The 27,658-nt window shown below is 36.1% G+C and overlaps 3 protein-coding genes across 5 annotated transcripts in view; 2 read left to right on the top strand and 1 right to left on the bottom strand.

Moving 5' to 3' along the window:
- Positions 1-5,973: 5,973 nt before the first annotated feature.
- LOC133521550 (probable Golgi SNAP receptor complex member 2) lies at positions 5,974-11,886 on the bottom strand. The gene is made up of 4 exons (XM_061856581.1): positions 11,537-11,886; positions 10,796-10,901; positions 9,151-9,334; positions 5,974-6,188 (listed from the first exon to the last, which is right to left on the bottom strand). Exons 1-4 carry the CDS (start codon positions 11,668-11,670, stop codon positions 5,980-5,982), a joined length of 633 nt encoding a protein of 210 aa, XP_061712565.1. The 5' UTR covers positions 11,671-11,886; the 3' UTR covers positions 5,974-5,979.
- LOC133521405 (multiple C2 and transmembrane domain-containing protein-like) overlaps positions 6,512-27,658 on the top strand; it is a 59,788-nt gene continuing 38,641 nt past the window's right edge. The window contains exon 1 of one of the 3 annotated variants that reach the window (XM_061856403.1): positions 6,512-6,796. In XM_061856403.1, the coding sequence (XP_061712387.1) occupies positions 6,792-6,796 (5 nt within the window). In that variant the 5' untranslated portion in view covers positions 6,512-6,791. Of the gene's footprint in view, positions 6,797-23,316; positions 23,336-23,871; positions 23,895-27,658 lie in introns of those variants that run through there. The other 2 variants (XM_061856414.1, XM_061856395.1) reach the window with 2 other exon arrangements.
- On the top strand, positions 12,153-15,184 carry LOC133521524 (neuronal membrane glycoprotein M6-a). Its single transcript, XM_061856534.1, has one exon. The coding sequence runs from the start codon at positions 12,344-12,346 to the stop codon at positions 13,085-13,087; it is 744 nt and encodes a 247-aa protein (XP_061712518.1). The 5' UTR covers positions 12,153-12,343; the 3' UTR covers positions 13,088-15,184.

The following is a 27,658-nucleotide window of genomic DNA, read 5'->3' as shown; positions in this document are numbered from 1 at the left end:
CTTTCGCATATTTTTTTCTAGCTGGTCGATTTTTCTTGGAAATCAGTGGTTTCTTTGCAGGACTACGAGCACGAAGTCCGCCATCCATCAGGCGATTTCTTACAGTACGTACGGACACAGAAACTGAATTTCCACACGATATTTCCCGCATAATGTCGCTCGCCGTGAGTCGTGGATTGTGTCTTGCTATTCGCAAAATGTTGCGATCTACAAAACTTGATGTGCAGCGTGGGCGACCAGGTCTGTAGGGCCCTTTGACAACTCCGTGAGCTTTTTCCCGTTTCAAAACCTTCGATATAGTAGACTGATGAATTTGAAATTGCTTAGCCAGCGTCAATTGTGTGAAGCCATTTCTATAGCCATTTATAATTATTGCTTCTTGTATAGTTACTGTTAAGTTTTTATTTCCACGAGGTCTCCCCATGACGGAACTGATATTTCTTACAAATATGATTATGAATTAGCACGATATTGTTTTTAGGGTTCCGTAGTCAACTAGGAACCCTTATAGTTTCGCCATGTCCGTCTGTCTGTCTGTCTGTCCGAGGCTTTGCTCCGTGGTCGTTAGTGCTAGAAAGCTGAAATTTGGCACGGATATATAAATCAATAAAGCCAACAAAGTCGTACAATAAAATCTAAAAATTTAATTTTTTTTAGGGTACCTCCCCTACACGTAAATTGGGGGTGATTTTTTTTTTTTGCTTCAACCCTACAGTGTGGGGTATCGTTGGAAAGGCCTTTCAAAACTAATAGGGGTCTTCAACAAACATTTTTTGATAAAGTGAATATATTCGGAGATAATTGCTCCGAAAAAAAAAAAAAATGTGTCCCCCCCCTCTAACTTTTTAACCCTAGGTCCAAAAAATATGAAAAAAATCGTGGAAGTAGAGCTTAAGAAACACATTAAATGAAACCTATAGCGTACATGATCAGTTTTTGAGTTATCGCAAAATTTTCCCCTTCATAGTAAAAAGACTTACTTTAATTAGGTACTGATTATGCAAATTTGCCTATTTGTTTAACTCGGGTGAAAGGTACAGTTTCATCCCTTGGTTAACAATTTACTATACTTTAAGCTCCAGTTTAGCTTATTGTGACGGAAGAGTAACTACGGAACCCTACACTGAGCGTGGCCCGACATGCTCTTGGCCGGTTTTTACATTGTTTACGCTAAATTACAGAAAAATGAATTCAAATTGAATTTCGAAATATGTACCCGGCCTGTTAGCGTATAATTGATTGAGAATAAATCAATATAACCTTTACAGTACATATGGGGCTACTTTATAGCACTAGTGCGAGAAGTAGCATATTACGTTACTGTGTCGAACATTTAAAGGGCCATATGTACTGTAAAACGTTGTACGATACATGTGCGAATAGGTAATCCTGCCTCTTGACATACGAGTATAAAGCCTTTCTTACATGATTTATGTTAGGCAGCCCATACATACTATGATGTATGGCAGAACAAGATCGTTCGACAAAATTTGCAACTCGCATAATATGAAAACTATAATAGCAACATACTTCACAACTATAGTGGGAAATGTAATGAAGAATATTTTGTTTATTAGTGGCTTTGTTGTAACTTCAATTGTTTTTCGTTTTTCTAATTTTAGTGGATACTGGAAAGTTGGATACATTTTATTTTCTTTTCTCGGCTTTAAACATATGGCAATATAGTAAAATAATTTTTTTATCATCTAGGTACCTCAACGCGTGAAAATAATTTTACCTTTCTTGATATAATCAAAGAATAATATATGTCTGATCAGCGGCAGTTAAAAGTAATAAAATAATGATAATATTACAGAACATTATTACTTATCTAGACACGCGGCAGCGTGTCCAGCCAAGTTAAAAAAAAAAGGAACTGGTGACGCAACCGTGTGTAATATTACACGAACCATTTCGAGCTACTTTTGACCCCTTCACAATTTGAAACCTATTTAACCTACACACATGAACCTTGACACATTTATTTAAGCTCCTTAGCTTGTCTAAAATGCAAAATTTCATAAACGTAGATCAAACAGTTATCATAACGTTTAAAAACCGCCATTTTTGTGACTTATAGATCAAAAACCTAACCCACTTCCAAATTACCTAGAAACTTGAAATTTGGCATTATAGTAGACTTTTAAGTGTATATATTGGAAAAAATCTGAAAACTGAAAATATTCATAATTAGATGAAAAACAATCATATATTGATAATTATTATATTTATTTAGACTTATAGATCAAAAACCTAACCCACTTCCAGATGACGTAGAAACTTGATACTTGGTGTCAAGGTAAACTAAAAAAAAAAAAAAAAACTATTAGGTGTCCATAGGAGAAAAAATCTAAAAACAGAAAATGTTTTGATAATTCGATGGCAAAAATCATAAATAATCATGAGATTTATTAAGTCTTATGGATCAAAAACCTAACCCACTTCCAGATGACCTACATACTTGGTATTTGGCATTAAGGTAGACTACTAGGCGTATACAAAGGAAAAACACTGAAAACTGAAAATGTTTGACAATTGACCGCGCGTGGGTCCCCTTTTCAGCTTGGGCAAAACTACTTTCATGATTAATAGTATAGTAATTTCTGTACAAAAAGCAATGATATCCCAACAAAAACATAAATTTGAAATACTTAAGAGCCAAGTTCAATATTAAGAATATGTGTCGTTGTGGACTCGCCGACAAAAGAATTGAGATCTATATGGGTGCCAGGTTCTGTGCTGTGTAGAAAATCCTGTAAGTATAAAGGATTTGTCTTGGCTAGTTTTTACGTATAGGCTATTATATTTGTCTATGTTACTTTTCTAAAAACCTGTGGTAAAAACTAGCCAGGTTAAATCCTTTAATAATTTCATGATTTTTCTACACAGCACAAAACTTGGCACCCTTATAGATCTCAATTCTTTTGTCGGCGAGCCCACAACGACACATATTCTTAACATTGAACTTGGCTCTTATTTCACATTTATGTTTTTGTTGGGTTAGGTATTACTAAAATACCTACATATTATTGGTTTTCTATAAACTCAAATTTAGATCATCAAAACTTAAACTTAGTATTTAATGAGTGACGACTTGAATTTGAAAGATAAATGCAAAAGGAGTACCTACAATAATTCAAAATCGTTTGGTCGGAATGTATCAATAGAAATATAAGGATTAATCAGTTATTCTAGTATTTCTGGGATATATTTTCGTTTAAGGCGCTTTCGAATTTAGCTTAAAGTTCGGTTTAGGATACAAACAATTTCATTTTCTCTCGGAACTTTCAAAATTTCTATTACCTTAAAAATAAAGTAAAAGATAACAACACAAATACAAATCTAAGCCTTAATTTTATTTGTCTCAATAGTGCTAATATGATTCTGTTTCGAAAAATGCATAATGACCGTCAAAGATAATGTGCCTCCTGAGTCCCGTTGCCAATTTACCCCCTTATTCATACACGTCTACTAAAGTTACGATGCCGCTAATAATCGTTTGTCCCTTTCCGACGTATTGGTATGATGGAAAGGGACAAACGATTATTAGCGGCTTCGTAACTTTAGTAGACGTTTATGAATAAGGAGGTTAAGGTTTAAGGTTACCCATGACCGTGCATGATATCGGACCGTGCGCGTTGGAGGGTCTGCCATCTTGTGGCCTGAATCAGAAACATAAACATGTATATTGACACTTCTCACCAAAGCAAAGGGGGCCTGCCGCGGAAACCGAAATTCGCGAATTGCGGGGATCTTACTCTTTTGCTCGCATTAAAACGTTATTAGAGTGATAGAGAAAAATGCCCGCAATTGACGAACTTCGATTTTCGCGGTTATTAGGCTTGGTGCTACCGTTCTCGTACGTTTTGTTTATGCACGCTCCCGATAGATTTGTGCTAATGAAAGAAGAGTAAGTAGAGACTAGAAAGTGGCGGCAAAATTAAAATAACAGCTTGTAGCAATACCGTATATATGGCGATAAAACAATAATGATACTTGAACAATTATTAGACATGCGAATGTGACTCTTATTGGTCTGCAATGTTTTCATGAATAAACTAATAAACGTATTTTGATGAAATATCTTCGAACAAAATTGTATGCGATATTTTTATCGAGAGCTCCCTTGAAAAGTATCGTGCGACATAATCGAACGTGCAGAGTGCAGCGCATCTATCTATCAATTGGTCACCTTATTTTGCATATTTATCATCATCATCATCATCGTGTATGAGAGCTGGTACGAGCTGGGCTCTTGTCCGTGAAGCAATTTTCATTAATTCCTATCCTGTGCCATCTTCAACTTTTTAATACGATACGACGTTTACTTTTTCTTTTCTTTTGTCAATCTAAGTTCTTCTTGGCTTCTATTCATACTTGGTTCAACTTTCTCTTTACAATAGTTCTTATGAAATGGTAAAAGGTGTCCCTCTTTTCTTTTCTTAATCGTTTTCAAATAGCACCTCTTCTCTTTTGCCATATCACGAACCTCGATCCAGCCAATCCTTTCCATCCGAGGCCAGCACCACATTTCATATCAATTAACAAAATGACTACGGTGTACTAATCTATGATGCGCATTTCGTCCGTATCGAAAATTACTTCGTGTCGTCTTGTTTAACTTTATATATCTGGGATACCGAGCTTTGCTCGGAAATATAAAAACTCAGAAATGCGCGTTTTCCCTGAGATAAGACCTAGCTAGACTGATTTTTCGGCCCCGAAAACCTCCATATAGAAAATTTCATCTAAATCGTTAGAGCCGTTTCCAAGATCCCCGAAATATATATATATAAATATACAAGAATTGCTCGTTTAAAGTTATAAGATTTATAAGCCTTTCTTTCTCATATTCATAATAATACAATGAACTGTAGCGTATAACTTGCGACAGTTTTATTCATTATTTACATCAAAAGTTTGAAAAATCGCAATATATTTCTCATCTGGCACACCAAATAAGCAACATTTGGCACATTTTAAATTTAAGCCATATAAAAAGTTTAAAGCGCGCGGTTGTTTTATGCGATAAAGGCTGCGTTTGCTGCACACCTATTTTACGTCAGAAAATCAAATGACCCTACATTGTTTTACGCGGTTTACGCAGCGGTAAGCGCATTGTCATTTTTCCTACATTCCGTTGATAAATAAATCTCAGTCTCTACTTTCGTTAGCTCGAATCTATCACTTATATGACACCGTCAGATTGTGCACCCGTATTGTGTGTAGACCGACTCAAAACTTATCATGTAAACATTGGTGAGGAAACATTTTTTTCTTTTTAAATCCTAAATGCTCGTTTTCGGAGTATATATAACACAAAAAGATATAGGTTTTGATGGAAATTTACACATACATTCGGTATATAAATATAATAAAGTGAACGACTCTATAAATATTCAGTAGCATGCAATTAATACAGTGTCCAAATTTATTGCTACGCCTTTGATACTAAACGAATTAGCATGTGTAGCCCTGTATTTCACCATGATGGCTGTCACTGTTTATTAGATGCTGGCATTTCTTATTTATATCTATAAAGTAAGTGAACCTACAAGAAATAACATGTCCAATCCGTTTAAAGCATAAAAGCGTTTGTACCGAGAATACCAGATTAGGTGACGTCATAATAGAATTCTCAGAACAGGGTGCTTAGCCAACATGCCAATCGTTAACGCTCCGTACCGTAGCGTAGTCATCTATCTGTCGTTTCGTTCACTACGGAGCGTTAACGATTGGCAAGTTGGCTACGCACCCAGGACGATACGTTCAACGCACAGCGTTGTATCAGGTAATATTTGAGCAAAAAGCGTACTGCATATGTACACTTCATACTTTGACTGAAAAAACCGGCAACTCTGGAATTCCCTGTGCACAATATAATATCCAGTACTCTCATAAAATAATTAACTTCCGGTAACAATTTTCGTTTAAACTTCAGCGACCTTCTCAACAAGCAATAAAATTATACCATTCTATTTACGCCAAGTATATAATTACAAGAACGATTACGACGAGGGTGACGAACATTCCCCCAAACAATAAATACTTATCTTGCGACACCCTTCTTTCGATGAGTGAAATTGTGGCATTGGATAGTCCTAGAGTGTTGGCCAAGTCTATCAGCCTCTTGTGGGCTCCTTTCAGAGTATCCCTGTTGTACCGTAACGTCTGCAATATATTCGAACCTGAAAATAAATCATACATCAATACGATTATGCAGCATACAATTATTACATTCAGAGTATAAGGAAACGTTAAAAGTAGTCGCATCTGCAGCTAGTCAGGTCGAAAAGGCTAAGCTGTAATCAATTAGCATAACAAGTTTCACAATTATACACGTATGTGACTCGATAGCACCTTACATGAAACTCGCTTTGCAACTTCAAGGTTGAATATTCAGAGAAAAAATAAATACGATGTAGCAAGGCATTAGATTCCGACAAACACGTTAAAACCGTAATATTATCTTTAAGTTGTACATAAAACGACCTTAACGGATGGCAGCAGAGAAATAGTAATTATTAGCGGCACAGCTCGCGGCTCAGTTGCGGTGCAGATCTGATGTCGTTAATATTTAATAGCGCCGAGTTAACTCGCAGACCTCTTTTGCGTACATCGGTAAAAAATTACCATTGTTCGACTCTTAGTCTTCAGATGCTCTGCGGTCACGCTAACCCGCCTCGAGCTTATATTGACAGCGCTATTCACGCACACCTTAGCATATAATAGGAACGCAGTGAACAAAAAAAGTTGCATCCAGAGAAAAAGGAAAGAGTACGGCATACAAAATGTGGTAAGTGATATTTCTTTTTCTGTCGCATTCTTCCTCAGCCGAGACAGCGACCGTTTGTTCGAATACTTAGAAGTAACTAAAATTGATAACATAGTGCGCTGAGATCGCAGTGCATAGTGTATAATTATCTGCGCGGCCATTTCCACCTACTTGTAATGATGATGACTTGTATTTACGCTATCCTACGCATATATATGTCACTTGTTCATAAGCTACACTATGTTATTCTTGTTCGTTTTTCGAGCTCATAGCCTAGAGCAGGGAAACGTTCCGAAAATCTGCATAACTATTAGAAACATTGAGAAAATTGCTCCTATTGTGCAAAAACAATACAGGCTCGCTTTTTATTCCAATTTTAAAAGGCGAAGACTTATTTGCTGAGCATTTAAGGCTGTTTATTTAGTTAGAACAAAACAATAATGTAACTATAAATAATGGCAACATGAGACAGCGTCGTGTCCATAGTCCAATGTTCACTGCGTTAATACAGATTAAGTATTACAAAACTATATCTGTCGATTATATTATTGAACACTCGCTCTTGCTACATTAAATGTAAAACAAAGAAATTTCAAACAGAACATAATTCTGTAACTTACGATATAATATTTGTCATGCACAGCAATTAGGTTAACGTATTTCCCATGGACATACATGAAGCCTTAGCTTCAGGCTGTAAAGTCAAATTTTTCGATTGGGCCTTTATCTGTATTAAAGGATACCTTTTCTATTAACATCGGAGATAATCTCTTTAATTTATATGCACACAAGCTGGTAACTATTTTTCGAGTATCAACTTTTGTTTTTATAATCTGACCCATATATATCAAATACCAAGTGTTTAAAATTCAGTTTAAGTTTGACAATGTTTGAACGCCATATATTGAAGCTACTACTATTACAATACAAATATTCTTTATTGCTCACCAATATGAAAATAACATAATGGCAAACAAATTAAACACACAACTTAGACTATGGTAGACAACGGGCGGTCTTATCGCTAAAGAGCGATCTCTTCCAGACAACCTTAGGGTAGTGGAGACAAGGTAAAAAAACAAGTAATGTGAGTAGGTGATGCAGTGAGTGATAGAAGTTGAGTCACTGAACTAATTTTTAGGGTTCTGTAGCCAAATGGCAAAAAACGGAACCCTTATAGATTCGTCATGTCCGTCTGTCTGTCCGTTTATTGTTTCATTTGAACGTCTCGTTCTTTTACCAGAAGCTTTTAACCGTTTCATAACATGGCATGAACCCAAGATGATTGTGGTGTTTTCAACAAAAGCAAGTTATGAACAAGCGGCGTTGCTGATTGGTTACTCAATCATGTAAAGTTCGAAACAGGCGATATAAAATCATATTCACGAAGAAACTGAATCTATATACAAACGAGCTAACAACTGTCAAAGTACGGTCAGCGTTGTTTGATTTGTCAGCAGAAAAGGATGCTGTGTGCATTTCGTACTGGTAATTGTTCCAAAACGCAGATTCCACGTTACTTGTCGCCACTTGCACCATTGGATGTCTTAACCCTAAGGTTAATTAATTGTCAATTAACAGTGCCAAAAATGGAACAATCGGCATGACGGGAAAAATAGAGCGCCTAGGCCGCAAACAATTCCACAGAAATGAAACATGTTGCTCTATAATGAAGTAGAAGTTTTGTAATACTACCCACCACTTTTTCATTTAATAATAATAATATCGAGTGCAAAAGCAAGTTATGAACAAGCGGCGTTGCTGATTGTATGCCGTAAAACGTGGAACATAGGAGATAATGATAATATTTTGAAATTGTCGCGTTTTTCAGGTTTAATTTCCAAAATATTGATCCTAGAAGAAAAATTGTGAGGACCAAACTTGTAGAAAATCAAATTTCCTACAATTTTTGTCCTCACGGTTTTAGTGTAAAATCATAATTGGCCGAGTTATTCAAGAAAAACCGTTTTTCGAATATACACAGGAGCCTGATTCAGTCTACTTTTTGAATTTACACTCCCAGTGACCCCCCCCCCCCCCCCCCCCCCCCCCCCTCGAAAGACCTACGATAAAAAAAAACAAGAACTGATTATTCACGGGTAGGGTCGGTTTTTTGGATATAATGACTGTACTATTTCAGAAAACATATCGAATTGTTACAAAAGGAAAAGAAAAATAAAATTAATAAAGAAATGAGAATATACATTATATAAATCTGACAGATTGCTATACCTACAAAAAATATTTGATGTGCTTTCTTACCAAGATCATCCATTACCACCTTCAGTCCTGCTACAGAAGAGGTGTACCGAGACGTTCATCATTTCTGACATGGGGAGTAGAACATTGGGCAAATAATAACAATGATGTCTTACCAGTGTGTAACATTTCGTCAACATTCCTGTGCGAGTTGTGCAACGACTGCTGCTCCTGCGCTAAGTAGTCGACGGTGATGGTGTGGTCGTGGCCGGGCCCGAAGCGCCGACTCAGCAGCTGCTCCCGCTCCGCCAGCTCCTGCTCGCGCCGCCGCCGCTTGTTCTGAACGTTGTTCAGTGACGCCTATAAATTGAATCAGTGGTTCTCAATATATTTCTAACTCTATTGGTCTCTAAGACTATATATAGTCTAAAAGTATTTTATTTGAATGAAAATGTTATTGTGGCACTCCTTGATAATTTTAACTTAACCCATTAGCGCCTACGCCCACTTTTGGGAACCCACCATTCTTCTAATTTTGTTAGGTAGAGTTACAATAAAAAAATCGAATCAAATGACGTAACCCAGGTGTACCCAAAGTGGGTACAATGGGTGATAATGGGTTAATACTTGATAGACTTGTAAGTAAATCACATTAAAATTTGCTATTATATTTCTACAGGAGTCACTACTTTATGTTGGATACAATATAATACTTAGTTGCTCCATAAGTTCTATCACAAAGGTTTTTACTGATAAGACACAATTTCTATTGCCTTCTGACCATGATAAGATAGGCTTATCTCTCAAAGTATGTGGGTGGTCACACTGATGCAATTTGCTTTAAACAACAAAGTATTTTTTTCCCAAAAATTTGCTTCCAGATAATTAATCTCTATCGCCATAACTTTCAAGAATATAAAAAAAAGAAACAAATGAAATGGGGTTTCTTAAATTATGACTTAGCTTGTAGAGTGATGAAAACCAAGGTCTCATAGTCCTACTGACTAGATGTTAAGTGCCGAAATGGGCTAGTTACGATCTTAAATTATAATTCCCAATATCTGAGCTATACATGAGACATGGCACAGATTCAGACGATAAAACACTTCCTTAGCTTCAATGATGTAGCAGCTCTACCCAACTTAGAACCCCGTTCATCAATATGTGCTTACTCTGTGTTGTTTGTTGAAAAATTAATAGTTGGATGTCAATTGTATGAACACAAATATTTTACACAAAGATAAATAATCCAATAAGCTCAATGTAGGGAAGACCAGCATATAAAATTGTTGGAGGGGAAGACCATTGCAAGGCAAGAACTCTTATATTTGTCTACATACTTCACTTGGACACAGTCAGAAACGATGAGCTTCAATCCTTCTTCTCTGCCAACCCTCTGTATGTGGAGTAGATTCAGACCAAGATAAGTTGGCAGAGATTTTCATAGGCTTGACTGTGCAAGCGGTAAGTAAATACTATAATTTCATTTAAATAAAGAAAGGTCTTGACAAATGAGGTATATACAACCTTCTTTATATTGTATTCATGCCTTAATATTATATCCATTTGTAGTTACATCTAGTGATGTAGTTTACATAATCGGAAGTGAACTTTGCAAAAGTAGTTTGTCTGCAATAAAATAATTAACTATATTGCCAGTGTCAACCCCTGGTCTGGGCAATCAAAATAACTGCCAAGTTATCTTAGTCTGACTCTATGCATACAAGCGCCAGTTAGAAGCAACGAAAGAGCCTGTGGACAGTTTTTTGATACGAATGATGGTCTTTGCCGCATTGACCTTATAAAATAAATTAATAATACCTGAATATGTCTGTTGTCATATTTCAACTGGTCCACCCTCATCTTTGCCATTGGTCTGCTGTTTATAGGAGTTTTGAAGACAAACACATCTAGTTTCTCGCAGTGCCTGGAATATATTTCCAAGATTATATATATATTATTTTATTTATGTGCACTTAAATATATCCTGTATAAAGCTAATTGTGGAGAGATTTTATCAACATTGTATCATTTTAGGGCCAGTGCTCAGCCAGCTCTGCCAGCAGTTCATAAGCCATGGTTTGCCAACCCCTGTCTTAGACTAACTAATGATAAAGACACATGTTACCACATACAATATGTCAATGATCAAGGGCATCTGCAAAACTAGGATATGGCCTGGATGAACGCTTAGGTACTTTTGTATTATTATACACATGTTTGCTGCCATAAAAACAATAATAATTACATACTTTATGTAAATGAAGTTAAAAGTAAACTTGTAATAGTTGTAACCTTTGATGTTGTAATAAATTTAAGCACAATTTAATGTTGCTCTTGACCGTAATAAATGGATGGGCTGGTCGCTATTGTACAATAAAGTTTAAAAAGAGTAACAATATACCACTCTTTGAATCTATCAATGTTTTTGTAGATATTATAGGTTTTGTTATGTTAACAATTTCGCTGCCGGGAACCCGCTAGGTGGGTTCATTTTGTATAGGATTTTGGGAGCTTGGCACTCATTATGTTAAATAACATATGGTTACAATGCATACTTACGCGTATATGCTATCAATTTTTGACTGAATGGCATTCTCGATTGACTCGGAATTGTTGAGATCCTTCTCTAACTCTTGAAATAAGTCCGATGCTTCTTGTATTAATTGAGTCGTCTGATGATAGAGAGTTTCCATTTTAAAATAAATAAAAAGTCAGTGTTATAACCATGTAAACTTAACCAAACACTGGCCAACTATAGAACGCCAGTTCTCCTTTCTTGGTATATATTTAGGTTACGTGTTGATTAGTTAATTTCTATATTTCCAAGCGTAAATTTAAACGATTATATTTAGGAATTTAAGTTGATTTAATTATATTTGAAATCTCCAACATCACAAACATCAAGTCGTATTAAGTGATTGAGCTGTCAATAGTGTAGTGTCATTTTGACTGACGTCGATGCTGAGTGAATGGGTGAACTGAATGTCTGAATGGAATTGGAATTTTATCGAGTCAACTGACGTGTCATATAATGATTCGTACGTTTGTATTGATTGGTTGCCTTCTTAATAACTTGTTTATTAATTTTAAATGTATTGCAAATAAGTAGTTTTCATGAATAATGCGATCCAACAATAATAATAATAGTATTTAAAAAAAACTTGTGTTGTACTGTATAAATTACGACTCTATGAATAGACGCACAGACAATTTGAAGTCTTTCTTATGTCACTTATCTGTGCCGACTGTCTCTTGACTTGACTCAAACACTTGTGTTGATGAATCACTTGAGTAAATTTTGGACAAAGAACGAAAATAAGAATCTTTATTATTACTTATAAGTGACAGTGTAGTGTATTCTCCGAAATGGGATGTCAGGCGTGTCTGACCCGGGTGCCTTATGCAACCCTTATAGCAACCATTATGTGCTGCATGGGCGTGGGAGTGTTTTGTGGCACTATGTACAAAGGGTCGCAGTTATCAATACAGATGTTCGACCAAGTATTTCACTTTCGACTGATATGGATGGAAGCATTGAAGATGATATTTGTCGTCGGCAGCGCGTGCATGGCAGCTCTAGGGCTAATGCTGCTGTGCCTCGGCTGCTTGACGACAGGGGCGACGCGACAGAAGGTGTACCGGGCGTGGCGCGCGCGAGTCAGCGGCCGCGTGTCCTGCGCGGTGTTCATGGTTATCACTTACATACTAACCTTCACCTGGATCGTTCTACTGGGATTCCTGGTCATAACAACATTCTTATTTACCATCTTCTGGAAGCTGTGTTCCAAACCCGAGAACATCAAGTTGGCTACGTGCATTGACTTCACGCAGTTTGATTTTATGTTCCCTTCCAATGTGAAACAAGAAGACATGAAAATCTGTGATTCGCAAATGATGAAATTTTTTTGCAAAGATTATGTGGAGAAGGCAGAATTTATGTTTATTTTGGCTATGGTGTCATGTGTACTTGTAATACTAAGTTTAGTACACTACCTTATGTGCCTGTCTGCTAATTATGCACACATTAGAGATCATGAGAAGTTCCAAGAACTACAAGAGCTGCAGTATTTGACAAACCCTGACTTGCATGCATCCAAAGATCGTTTCTAGTACATAGCCCGCGCACCCCTTCTGCGCTCTCTGGAGGCCACTACTAAAATGTGACATTAAAATAGAAAGAAAGATTGAAATTCCACAGTTTTGTGTTCACCTATACATTTATGTAATTGATAAAGACTGACCTGCAGTGAATTAGCCCTAAACCATTGTAATGTAACATCTTGAATGATAAATATTCATTCACATTTTTACATATCTAAAATGACTATGTGCTACTGTTTTGCACATGGTACTTAAAAGCAATTTAAGTTTGCCCTTAATGTTCTGAATTACTTGTGCTCAAAGTTTTTTCCAGATAAATGACTATTCTCTCTTGATATATTGTTAATTGTGTTGCAACTTACCTTCTGCTAGAGCTACTATTGTTTGGCAATCAACTTCCTACATTACTAGTTGCAATGGAAACATTTCCTCTTGCTACCTGCAATTACCCATTTAGGCAGCTTATTTTAAGTATTTTAAGTAGACTGATTACAATTTGAGTTTGGTCCATTTTCCTACATTCCTCTAGTTTTAAGTGATATATTATATTGACTTAAGTGTATAAGTAATTGTAAGAAACACTTAGTGCATACCTTTTTATATATTTAGAATATTTTTATTTTATTCAAATAGGTGCTTTAACAAAATTTTATTTTCTATGACAACACTTTTTTTAGGTGACTTTGGCATCTGCCCGACAGCTATGAGCCACTTTACATCACCTTTGTACCTGCTAACAGATTTATATTCTTAGCCAACATTGTTTTCTTTAAGTTGATGTGGTATTTTTATCCTCTCCCTCCACATATTATTAGCCCATCTGGTTGACATTAAGTGTACAATAAGTGTAAAACTTGGGCACATTAAAGTTCACATTTATGCCAATATATATGTGCACAGTAATTTCTTTAATTTAACAACTATGCACTAAGCACATAGCCTTGCTTAAGTAATTGTAACAAAATAATATCACAATGAAACAACACTGTTTACTGCATTTTTATGTTTAAGATATTCAGGCAATAATCTAGGTATTTTCCACCTGTTACCACTGCTAATAGAGGTTTTTTTTTCTCATCTCCGTTCCCAGTGTGAATTTACCACTGACAACAGGCAAAGTAAATTAATATTAATGATTAGGATTATTTTCTCTGGTGTTTGGGTCAAAATTATTTTAATTATCATGTTTTTCGTCCCCAAAAAATGTCACAAAGTATAGCTTTTTGTATGGGAATTATTTTGAGTTATGAATTTTTTCAAGTCAAAATAATCTACAGCTATAATGACATACAATAGCACTCAACTTAAATTATTTATTTGATAGAAGCCACAAATACATGCGTGAAAACAATGTTGACCTGTTTACAGTGGTAACAAATGAGAATTTTTTTTTTTTTCATTTGGTGGTAACAGCCGGGAATAATACATTATTCCAAACTCTAAATGTCACAAGCACAAAGATGGATAATTCAAAAGGCTTGGACAAAGTATTCTAAAATGTAACTTAGTAATATTTGTACAAATAATACCTGATACTGATAGTCATACAGTTTGATATGAATGCACATTCACGTTAATGTACCAACAGTGTCATAGGACTAACACAAGAATTGTAAGCTCTTTTTTGAGTATGCTGGTAAACCACTATTCTTTTTATATCTAACATTTAATTTCAAACATGTTCCAACTTGAATAATATAAAAGAATAAAAAAGGGAACTGAACTGATAACCAAAGATTGGGAACTGAAATACGTATAAGTTGTAAAATAACCCTTTTGGTAATTTTGCCCGTTGGTCTTGTCAATTTTAACACACTTGTATGTCTTCTAACAAGAATATCGAGTTAATATGGTGTTTTTTTTTGGTACAATAACTAATTTTGACTGATAAAGACAAAAATAGTATGTGCAGTACTGTCGATGCACTTAATATCTACCTAATAAGGATTCATATCCTCCCAATGTGAAATTTGACAGTATTTTCCTTAGGTTAATGTAAATTATAAATCTTTGTATACATTTTGCCTAGACTTATGTTGTTAGCAATCGTAATAAGTAGGTAAATAATATGATTTTTATATGAATAAAGGTTCTTTACAAAAAAAAGGCGTGTTTAAAAAAATTACGACAACTATAATGGACAAATATCATTTGTAGGTATATATTAGTTAGGGAAGGTCTCCTAAGACCATTTTGGTGTAGCAGCGCGGAATCTGGTAGATGTCCTCAGTGCCCCAATATTTTTTTTTTACCACACCAGCTCATAAAGGCTTTCTTTGTACTTCAAAAACTGAGTTGAATTTTATCCAAAGGTCTTGCAAAGTAATATGATGCAAATTTAACTTGTTTGCTCATGGTGGCTGATAGAATTGACTTTTAAGTGATGATTTAAATTTGATTTGTAATGTTTTAAAGTCAGTATTTTCCTCGCGTTAGTGTATCTAGTGAAAAATTGTGTGTTTCAATCGGGAGCAAAGTTTGTTTCATCCTTGTACCTTGAAACCTTCGCAACCCTTAAGATTCCACTTTTACGCTCGTGGTTCAATTTTAGAATCTTTCACTTTCTCGGGATATCAGTATTATCACGAGGGGTTAAACAACAGCTTAGCCCCTTTGTAAAACAAATAACTATTTTTATTAGCTTCCATAAATGTATAATTTAGTGGTTTTTAGCGTTAACAATCGTTATTAGACCAAAGCCTGTACCGAAAAAAATAAATTCTAGCCGCTGGAATTTTGTTCCTAAGCAAGATGACTACGGCTTTCTTACGCCAATAAAAAAGTCTTATTATTATATTATATATTCCAATATAAATAATTCTGATTTTACGCTGTTCGACTTTAAACCGGCAAATAGAAGAGATCACTGAAAATTGGCCTTTTCCAAATAGCAAGAAAATTTGCAACATCCTACATTGCCTGATTTCGAAACACTTAAAATTACCTCAAAGTTTCGTGCATTTCATAATAAATAAGTTAGTATATTGTCTCTTGAACAGACGCTTCGAAGCGGTAGATTTCTAGAAACAAGTTTACCCTGGGCCCATCACAAAGATGGCTAATATAATTTGCGAAAACGAAGCATAAGTACCTGCAATAATTATCGTAAAAACTGGGGTAGATATGCGGCTAATGAAAGTCAGTTAATTCTTCGTACGAAGGTTAGGATAGCCAAAATTACAGAAAATGTGTGTTACTTAATTCTGGGCCAAGTCGAAAATCATACAATTTTTTTCGTACAAAAATGGCAGTTGACATAGAATTCAGTAAGAGCTCCAAACGTCCTGCAGCGCCGTTCTCTCAACTATTATTGGGCTCACAACAAAAGCGTATTAAAAGAGAAGAATGAAACAGCCAAGAAACTAACAATTCCAGCAGGTTCAGCCCATCGGCTGATGCAGCCAAATATGAAAAACGAGTCCGTAAAAAGCTGCCACTGAATGCGCTAGGTAGAAGCGGCCTATCACTCCTACAGAATAAATAATTTAAAAAAAACTGACAGTTATCTAAATTAAAAGTCGATTTTTATTGCAGTTATTCTAAAAACCTTAGTTTGTTCTCAATCGCATCAGTTTTTTTATTTGCAGTTTACAGGCTTTTTTAACACGCTTTTATTAGGTCGTAATGTAATGGAATCTAAGGTACCTAACTAATTTAACCATCTTCCAAGGATCGTAGCGTCATGAAAATTGGCAGCTGTATGTAGTTCTGATGACAATACAATAATATGGTACTGTAGAACTGATCTGATGATAGAGCCGGAAGATATGAACTGGAACTTCATGATGGAACATCGTATCATAGCTGTGGATTTACGTGCATTTATAAAAGCGTGTTTTTCTAGTGTTTTTTAAACTATTATTTTATTCGGTACACCCCTTAATCCTTTTGTACAATTTTACATGGACGCCACTATAGCTATCGCAAATAATACATTATGATACAAGTGTGCTAAGTTGGTTATTACACACGAGGCGATATTGTGCTCGCTTCCAGCTCGCGCGCAATAAGAAAGCCGATGTGGGTAATGACCAATGCACACGCGTTTCATACGACGTTTTTCAACACACATGCGAGGAAAAAACAAAACTTTTTTGGTCAAAACAGTAAAAGTACAATTTTAAAAATGGTGGCTTACAGTTTTAACATCGAATAATTGCACCAAAGAGTGCTGGGCTTGTAGGCACTTATTCGCCAGTTCATTGAAGTAAGCTACTAACACGTTTTCCAAGAAAGACTGGGCGTTTTTGCTGATTTCCCATTGAATAAAAGTTTCATATGCCGCCAATTATTTTTCACCCGATTTTAATGGAAAAAGGCTATCTTTCCCGGCTCTTGCCTCTATTACTCGTAGCATTACCTACTGGCAGCGTCAATTTTATGTGCGCTTCATTTTCAATGCTTAAAAATGCCATTTTCGTCAATATATAAACTAAAAATATGCAAAACTATTCCAATTTTTTTTTTACAATTATGGCCTGGATGCGAGTCCTTTAAGCCAAAAACTATTCCAATACAAACAGCCAATTTAAAAAATGTAAAATAGCTAATATTTTCGTATTTCTATTCGACGGATGGATACTTATTAAATCGATAAAATGCCATGTTTAGTCATTAATGTAATTTACAAGATAATTTAAACTATAAATTATGTTTGGTGTAATAAAACCTCTTTGAACTAACATTTGAAACCTAATAGTTGGTTAAATAAAATGTATTACTCGACCAAATTATGAAGTCTCCGTTTCCATGCATATTAATAGCAATCAGTTACCTTCTTAACTCGGTCGGATAATATAATGAAAAAGCACGAGTGTTATAATATACTGAAAAAGCACGCGTGTTTAATATCTAGGATTATGAGCCAAAAATCGGTGGAAAAAAAATCCGTTTTGAGCAAGTGTGTTGAAAAAGAATTAAAGACATACTGTCAAGTGCAAACATAAGGGCGCACACAAGTTGGTCAAAAATATGTCCCATAGTCAACAAATTACGAGGGGCCATATTTTTGAGTAATTTGTGTGCACCCATATTTTCACGATTGACTGTACCAAACTAACTATGGATAACACACGACACCTACCCACCTATCTACAAACCTACTATAATAACTTGACGACACTTGACACGATGAACTCTGTGCAGGTAATTAAGTTAATTTCATTTATTGACGTGGAGCAGGAACATTTCACATGGCCTTTTGGGAATATTCCCATGCATGGTGCGTGAATAAGGAACACGAAGAAGCCTAAAAATTACAGGCCCGTTGGTCTTGTATAGAACATTTACAATCTCTTCTCTTGACCTCCCAGTCAACAGACTGAACAGAAATTAACATTATTCCAACCTAGCATTTCTTTTGGAGACTCGACGGTGGACATTAGACGGGAGGGTTGGGACTTGGGAGAAGATGAGTGGGGAAAGAGATCGTCAAGAGTAAAAGTAGAGAAGAAGCTCACGCTGTAAGCTGGCTTTATCTCAATAACGGCTATTCCTTTGCCCGGATTCTGTCCAATGGGAGGGGATTCGGGTTCCGGTAGTGCACGTCCCGCACATAGGCGTAGGCTTCTACTGGCAAGTCCTGTGACGCGTACTGTACGTGCTGCGAGTACGCCCTCCGCCCGGGCCATCGCACTAATAAATAATCTGATGATGCAGGTCCCGGATGCCGACATCTTTGCTAACCAGTTAGTCAATTTCCTTAAAGCTGTCATGCCTGTTCTTGATTATACTGTTGTTATTGACTTATTTTTTTAATAATTTTTCCAATGACTTAGTGACATTCATTTTAATCTGTGTAATACTCGTAATTGGTATATGTGATTTATTTACTTAACAATATTAATAATTATGTTGACATTTTTCTCTCTTCAATTATATATTAAATTTGTCTGTGTTATGTATGTTATGTACAACTGTTTAGTTTTAAGTTTTTTATTGTATACCATGTAAGCGTGTTGGTGAAATACTGTAAGCTTATATGTGGGATATAAATGAGATGAAATAATAATATGCAGATTTAAAACAATAATAAAAAAAAATAAGGAGGGCTTTCGTCGGCGAGATCTGTCTCATTAGTACCTACCCGTTGCCGCTTCAACAAAAAATAATAAAAATTAAGGGGGAGCCGAGCTCCATACAAAATACGTATATATGACTTATTTTTTGGTGAAATTATTTTAATGTTCCTAAAAATATCACCAAATATAATTATTAACTAATTGGCCACCACATCTATAGCAGATGATTGTTGCAGCGTCGGGTAAAATCAGGTGTTGCGGGGAGGTTAATTGCAACGTCTGCGATGACTGAAGAGTCCAATACCAGAGAAGAGAATACCAGAGAGCAACATCGTCTACCACAGCAATCACAAACATGATCAGAGCCCAAGGGAGGAGGTCTAGGAGCACGGAGTCTTTTCTGGATATAAAACCGCTGTAGATTACGTATAAAAAGGGTCACAATCATCTCTGTTTAACCACATTGTTCCTATACCTTTGTGAGTGAATGTTATGGGAATATGTATTTGCAACCACCCCTCCATTGAACCATCCCTCTAACTCGGAATTAAAGGTTTAACCGATTAACTCTGGGTTAGTGGGATGGTGCAAGTGGCGCTTAGTGTTCTATTCATGTCCGCCGTATGATATATACTTTCCTACCTTTGTTTTTTACCATGAATAAGTATTACGTTTTCCTATTACACGCTTTTTACAAATCGTCGACGTGAGGGTTCAATTCGCACGTAACTATACTAAGTAGATAGAAACAACAATGCCTCGCTTAGGTTACGTACAAGTAGGCAGCTATAGAAACATTAGAAACCAGGAAGTCTTGGTAAATGCTATACTAATCTGCATAATATTATTTCACACCTACGTATGTGAGACTCTGATGATTGTGAAAATAGTTTAGATTATAACCTGTGACTCGGCTTAGTACTAGGGTCAGTACCAATTAATCCTCATAACCGTCGGCACAACGTGACTTGGTTTGTTAGAATGCTATGAAATTGTGAATTAATATCTTACATCATTTGTTCTGTTTTTAGTATTTGTTGTTATAGTGGCAACAGAAATACATCATGTGTGAAAATTTCAACTGTCTAGCTATTACGATTGATGGTGACAGACAGACGGTCAGTGGAATCTTAGTAATAGGGTCCCGTCTTTACCGTTTAGGTACGGAGCCTTTTTTTTTCTCGCGTTGTCCCGGCATTTTGCCACGGCTCATGGGAGCCTGCGGTCCGCTTGACAACTAATCCCGAGATTTGGCGTAGGCACTAGTTTTTACGAAAGCGACTGCCATCTGACCTTCCAACTCAGAGGGTAAACTAGGCCTTGTTGGGATAATCCGGTTTCCTCGCGATGCTTTCCTACACCGAAAAGCGACTGGTAAATATCAAATGATATTTCGTACATTAAGTTCCGAAAAACTCATTGGTACGAGCCGGAACCCGGGACCTCCGGATTGCAAGTCGCACGCTCTTACCGCTACTAGCGGAGGCTAAGTGGAGCGCTTTTATTTTATTTAGATCGATTGTTTTTTGAGTGGGGGATTCGTAACTTTAGAATACAAGAAAGTTAATATCAACGTTTTGAAAATTCATCCCCTACAGTACGTACGGGGTTATACGGGGTTGAAATTCAGCCTTTATGCCTTTTTGATAATTCTTGCCTGGTGATTGAAATTTTTTAACGGAATGTTTTGAGTAAGAGACTGGAAACTTTGTGAAAAAAAGATACAGCATTAGAAAATCAGAAAAGTAATATCAGAATTTATAAAACTTCATCCCCTCAAGAGGTTTAAAAGGGATTGAAAATTTGTATCGTATATAAATAATTTCATACTTCTTAGAAAGACTGACTTAGAAAATAGGAAAATTATTTTAGTGATTTTGATAATTCATTATCTAATGTGATGAGAAGGGGTTGAAAGTTTTGAGTGAAGGACATGAAACTGAGAAGAAAGACGTAATATTATACGGCAAGAAAAGTGATTTCAGCCTTTTTTGAAAATTCGTCCCTTAAGGTGGTGGAAAGGGGGTTCAGTTTGTAAAAGAAACGATTTGAATAGGAGACCTCAAACTTCTTGGAAGTGTACTACACCATTATTCGTGTATAAAAACTTTTAGATTTCTTTAAAAGACAATATTAAAATCAGGGGCCTTATTCGAGATGCACAACTGTCAGATTTCGCGTCCACATCAAATCAACAGTATCAACACTTGATTCTATCGCATGTTGATTCTATCAACTGTGGATAATATCATTTGGAACAATCAAAACTCATTCATAGAAAAAATAATCAATAAAATCAACTTTGTTTATTACTACTATACAGTTTGTTAACATACAAGAAAAACTATTTCAACGTTTTCAAAAAGTCAATGCCAATGTAAATACAAAAAAGATGTTACTGGAATACAAGAAAATAAAATCAGCGTTTTTTTATAATTCGTCTCCTAGGGGTTCAAAGAGGTGTGAAAGTTTTTATCGGGAGCGGCTGTTTTGAAGGAAGGAATATGAAACTTCGTAATTAAATAGAAAATGCTTGTTCCGAGTAGGAGTCAGGGGCATAGGGCTAGGCATTCTTCTTCGCAATGATACATTTAGACTCTCGATGGCACTGCGACTCGGTGCAGGCCGCATCCCACACCATCCCAGTAGCAACGACACTCTTCGCCGGGCCTTTACCAGTGCCGGGGCAACAGCCGGGGACGATGGCAACTTGCGCCGTCCCACCTTCCAGGCACCTCGACCAAGGCCGGAACGGCCGCCGACGCAGCCGAGCGCCTCAAACGGCGTAAATATGCAGCCATTAATTCTGGTTGCATGTTTGAGCCATTTGGGGTGGAGACCCTCGGGCCCTAGGGAACCGGAGCCCATTTTATATTTACGGAGCTTGCGAAGCGTCTTATTGATGCTACGGGTGAGGGTGACCCAGAGGGCTGGTTCTTTCCTTGCCCAACGAATTGGCATACAGTGCGGTAATACCACCAGCCTACCACCTGGACACCTTAGCGTCGGACGACGAGCTAGCCCCCATTTTCATTTGTAAATATATGTAGTATATGTTTCTTTACTTTAGTAATATTGTTTCTTGTATTTTATGAGTTTTAATAAGTTACTTTATTTGTGTAACTATTATCGTACAATTTAATAAAATATTGTAATACAAAAACGAAATAAAATAACCATACCATAAGTATAACTCAAATGAAATACGTACATATTACTCGGACGCAACTTAAAAATGTAATAGAAAATTAGAAAACAAGAAATATATTTTCAGCGTTTTCAAAAACTCATTCTCAATAGAAACATAATATTAGAAATGAAGAAAAGCTATTTCAGCGTTTATGAAAAAATATTTTCTAAGGGCCACTTGCACCATCCAGGGTTAGCCACTAACTCGAGTTAACCGTTAACACAGGGTTAAATTGTACTGGTAACTCCGGATTTAACCGTTTAACACGTGGGCCTAGGGAGTGAAGAAGGGGTTGGATGTTTGTATCTGGTACGAACAGTTTTTTGAGTGATGTTCTTCAAACTTCTTAGAAAAATTCTGAATGCCACACCAATCACTAGCCCGGGGATAACCGGTTAAACCTGGAATTACCATGGTTACAAGTACAATTTGACACTGAATTAACGGTTTAACCGGTTATCTCCTGGTTAGTCGGATGGTGCAAGTGGCCCTTAGCTTAAATCTAGAAAAACTAGGCCCTTGAGGCATTGTAAAAGATTAAAAAACAAGAAAAGGTATCTCAGAGTTATATCCTCTTAAGGCCCAGCCATAGAAATGAAAAATCCAAAATTTGCCACTGGAATTTGAACCTATACCTAGTGCACGGAATACAGTAGATTTTATTTTGTTTGAAAATTGCACGAAACAAAACAAATGCAACTCTGTCCTAATTGAATATGATTTAAATTTCATCGAACTGAATAAGTCCTATAGGTAGGACCTTGGGCCTTACGAGGCTATAAGTCGTCATAGATAAGGTTTTATAAATTGTATTAGCTCTCTGTCTGTATTGCGAACTGCGTTGTGAACATATTGGCTGGCCAGATAATAATAATCACTATTAAACGAAATATTTACCTTGTAGCACAGAGTAAATTCATATACATACTTCTTCCTGGGATATAATAAACATAGCTTTACTGCTAAGTAAGTTAGTCACCCTCGCAGTATGTGATCTAACTAACAAAGTAACGGCGCTTTGCGTTTAGAGTGTTTGTGTGTACTTTAGTAGGTATTGGCTAGCCCACTGAAAGCGAGGTGAAAGTAGTATTATAGGCTCGAGCGTATCAGTTCTATCTTTTTATATTGCAACTGTAAAACCTAATGTTCGCTGAGTGATAACGTAGAGAAAGGTACCAGTCAGATTTTGAATCAGTTGAGTAACCGGTGTGTATTGACCCTGACTACGTGTACGTGGCATCAGAGTGTACTATAAAAATATTAGCATTAGTACCTTACGTTTGATTATATCTAATTTACTATAATAGACATGGATAAACTAAGTTGACAAATGTTATTGAGCTTGAATAGCATATATTTATTAGTGGTGCACCCTGCATTTAAATTTAAGTTCATTGAAAGTCTAACTGCTTTTCAATGCCAAGTCCTGCACTACACGGTCGTACGTTAACAAGTTTTTAAACAGCAGCTACTTCCAGTTGCCGATTTGCGTTCAAGAATGTGACTTAAGGTTAAAGTAGTTAATCGACGCAAGTTATTAAAGAATCGCGTGTGCTTGTGTTTCGGATGGACAAAATTATAGCATCATAATAATCGTAATGTTATGGTAAGTGGCAGTTAATTCATTCGCAAAATGTTATAGTCTGTATGTTTTTCTTAGACTTACATCACATTGCTTTTCTTGTATAGGTATGTGTTTAAATATTAATTGGGATATTCATGGTTTTGACAAACTAAAAGGTATGATTTGACCCCTCCATTCACGAGAAGCATTCGTAATTGGCCATGTCTCCAGTAAAAAAACTGACCAAGAGCATGTCGGGACACGCTTAGTGAAGGGTTCCGTAGTTACCCGTCCGTTACAATAGGATACCTTGAACGAACGCTATAAGTATCATAATATACTTACATAACAAGTAAATTCCTTAGAGGCAACAGGAGTGGTCATTTCTCCATACAAACGTACTCGACTGTTTCCTGCGTGGTTTTTGAAGCTAAAGCAATGTTTTTTTTTCAACACAGATTATTATTATTAATATCTGTGTCGGACTGTTTTGCTTTTTTTTGATATTTTTGTTTCTTAAGGCGCTAGCGCTGGCGCTAAAACGGCCTAATTTACTAGGCCACAAAGGGAAGCATGGTATTCAAAACAATCCGACAAGATAATTTCATTACCATTTAGATCTCAAAATTTTGTTACGTTTGGTTAAGTTTTGGAGGAGGAAACAGTCGAATACGAAACATCATTTTTATTGTTCCGTAGCCAAATGGCAAAAAACGGAAACCTTATAGATTCGTCATGTCCGTCTGTCTGTCCGTTTATGTCACAGCCACTTTTTTCCGTATAAGAGCTATACTGTTCAAACTTGGTAAGTAGATGTATTCTATGAACCGCATTAAGAATTTTTACACAAAAATAGAAAAAAAAAAACAATAAATTTTGGGGGTTCCCCATACTTAGAACTGAAACTCAAAAAATCTTTTTTCATCAAACCCATACGTGTGGGGTATCTATGGGTAGGTCTTTAAAAATGATATTGAGGTTTCTAATATCATTTTTTTTCTAAACTGTTTAGTTTGCGCGAGAGACACTTCCAAAGTAGTAAAATGTGTATCCCCCCCTGTAACTTCTAAAATAACAGAATGAAAAATCTAAAAAAAATATATGATATACATTACCATGCAAACTTCCACCGAAAATTGGTTTGAACGAGATCTAGTAAGTAGTTTTTTTTAATACGTCATAAATGGTACGGAACCCTTCATGGGCGAGTCCGACTCGCATTTGGCCGCTTTTTTGAGATTTTTGAGCAGGATTTTTCACCTATCCTAGTTTTAGGAGCCGCTTCCGTTACCGAGACGGATACCCTATATTCACCTAAAATATTTAAATCTCAGCTCCCGTATCCTCTTAAGTTTAAGTTAAAGGGACTCCCTTCGGAGCGCTTTGTACAGTCAGCATCAACAGTAGCGGATGAAACAACGCGCCAAAAGTATCTGATATTCCAGATAACTTTTAAAAATAAAGATAAATCTCTAAAATGTATGTTCATAAGTATATCTTTTACAGTCTTAATTGTCCTACACTCATAACCATCACATTTTGTTAAGCTGTTACAGAATGGTAGAAACTTTTGACACCTTGTTTGATCCGTTACTTTTAATGCTGACTGTACTTCTTTTTAACCGACTTCAAAAGAGGAGGTGGTTATCAATTCGACCGTATTTTTTTGGTATGTTTTTGAGGTACCTCAGAACTTCGTCATTTCTGAACGGATTTGGATTTTTTAAACCCAGTTCTGAAGGTGGGATCTATGAGGAATCCAGGGAACTCGTCAAATCTTATAGGCATACATTATAGTGATTTTAGTATTTTCATCAACAAACCAATCATTTTCATCTAAAACAGTGCGATTTGATGAAGTGGAACTGCTGATGCTAACCAAAACGGGATTCTTTAACAACGCATATTTCACTTTTGACGATTTGCCCTCTTCGTTATATTTGTTAAACCAGTAAGTTCTGAAGCAACATTTGTGTTAACGTCTAGTTCCGATTCTGAGGATGGATTTCATGAGATCAAACTCCTCAAATCTTGATGGCCGAAGTCCAAAATTGTTTAGTGATATAACAGTTTGGCTAGACAGGAACAAGTCTTCAGTTTTTCTTATGAGTGAATGAAGATTCACTCAAAAGAAAAACTAAAAATGGAATAATAAAATTAATCTTAAAAAAAAAAGTAAAACAGACTTCAAAAATGATAAAATGGTCATCATTCATGAAATTCGAAAACGATGCTCATGACGACTTTTACGAAAACGTTTATTTCCGCCATATAGGATTCTAAAATGGCAATAACTTTTGATATCCGCACCCCCGAAATCCTGGAAAATGATATCCATGACGAAATACTTTCACATAAGGGTACCTACATGTACTGCATACCCATTATTTAGGTAAGTAGTCATAATTCCTTGAAAAACATTTTTTTTGTCATTTTTCGAAAATGTAATAGGCTTTTATCCTATTAATTGTGGGATAGAAGAATCCAACAAATACAAAATCATTAAATTCGTTCCAGCCATTCTCGAATATAAATACTCGTACTCGTATTTAGTAGGTATAAGTAACTCGACTTGGTTTTATGTAACGATAAAGCTAAGCGAAGCGAAGTTCTTACATTCAACTTGGACTTAAGCTGGCTACGAGCACATTCTGGCATTTCAAAGTATTTATTTTATTATTAATTAGGTACAATTAGTTAGATTATTCGGAGATTTTATTTACAAGTTTTACAACACTGGAGCTTAAGGCTCCGGGAGGCATTGACATTGATAAATTCATGAAGAAGATTAAATAATCCTTAACGCTTAACAGTTAACAGTGCATGCAGTGTTACTTTAATATTGAATAGTTACAATTTTTTTTTCGCTTCATATCAGTAGATGTTACATTTAGTTATTATCTCTAAGTACATCTATTACAAGTTTTTTATATACACCAGTACTGCAGCCAAAAATATCCACATGGTTAAAATGTGTGTTGTAAGTATGAACGAGCCTGCGAAGAGGAGCGCGCTCACCAGCGTGGGTGCGGCAGCGGCCGGTAACGAACAGCCGGTGCGGGCGCGTCTCTCGCTGTCTACTACGGTTGGGCACTTTATAACTCGGCTTATTATTAAGGGCAACGCAATCAAAGTGGTTATTGCAGAGGCCGTATAAAACCATTGCCTCCAGCAACATTCGCCTGGACCTTAAATCTAACAGATCATATTTTTTTAGTAACTGGTGGTAGGGTAATCTATTTTTGTAGCATCGAAAGTGCATAGTATTTAAGAATTTTTTTTGGACTGTTTCGAGCGCCTCCGAGTTTTTAGTATAGTAGGGGTTCCAAATTGCGACAGCGTGTTCTAAATGGCAGCGAATTAAGGACTTGAATAATTGCAAATAAGTATTCGGTCGACGAAATTCCGTACTAGACCGCATAACAAAACCGTACATCTTGAATGCTTTACCTATTATACTATTTATGTGTAAGTCAAGGTGCAGCTTTGAGTCAAGTGTGATTCCAAGGTCCCTTATAGTTTCAACTATTGCAAGTTTTGCGTCACATAAGATATAAGAGCCATTAATATATGTATAATCGTTTTTTGGTAAATTTAATAAGTTTGCATTTATCGAGGTTCAACTGAAGTTTATTTGCAGCACAATAGTCTGAGAAGCAATCAAGATCCTGCTGAAATTTAGTACAATCGTTTTCGTCATAAATTGTATGATATATTTTTAAATCGTCTGCGTATAAAAGGATATTACAAAATTTAAAACAAGCACCAATATCATTTATAAATAGTGTGAATAATAAGGGACCCAA

This window comes from Cydia pomonella, chromosome 1 (assembly GCF_033807575.1).
Source record: "Cydia pomonella isolate Wapato2018A chromosome 1, ilCydPomo1, whole genome shotgun sequence".
In the NCBI taxonomy this organism is placed as follows: domain Eukaryota; kingdom Metazoa; phylum Arthropoda; class Insecta; order Lepidoptera; family Tortricidae; genus Cydia; species Cydia pomonella.
Note: the sequence above shows the minus strand (reverse complement) of the source record. Positions and strands in the feature narration are given on the sequence as shown.

Excerpts from the sequence above, each read along its gene's own strand:
- LOC133521550 (XM_061856581.1), bottom strand. The coding sequence starts at position 11,670 with ATGGAAACTCTCTATCATCAGACGACTCAATTAATACAAGAAGCATCG. Across the intron at positions 10,902-11,536 it reads AAAATTGATAGCATATACGC|GCACTGCGAGAAACTAGATG; the intron begins GTAAGTATGCAT and ends AATATATTCCAG. Across the intron at positions 6,189-9,150 it reads TGACGAAATGTTACACACTG|GTTCGAATATATTGCAGACG; the intron begins GTAAGACATCAT and ends ATTTATTTTCAG.
- LOC133521524 (XM_061856534.1), top strand. The coding sequence starts at position 12,344 with ATGGGATGTCAGGCGTGTCTGACCCGGGTGCCTTATGCAACCCTTATA.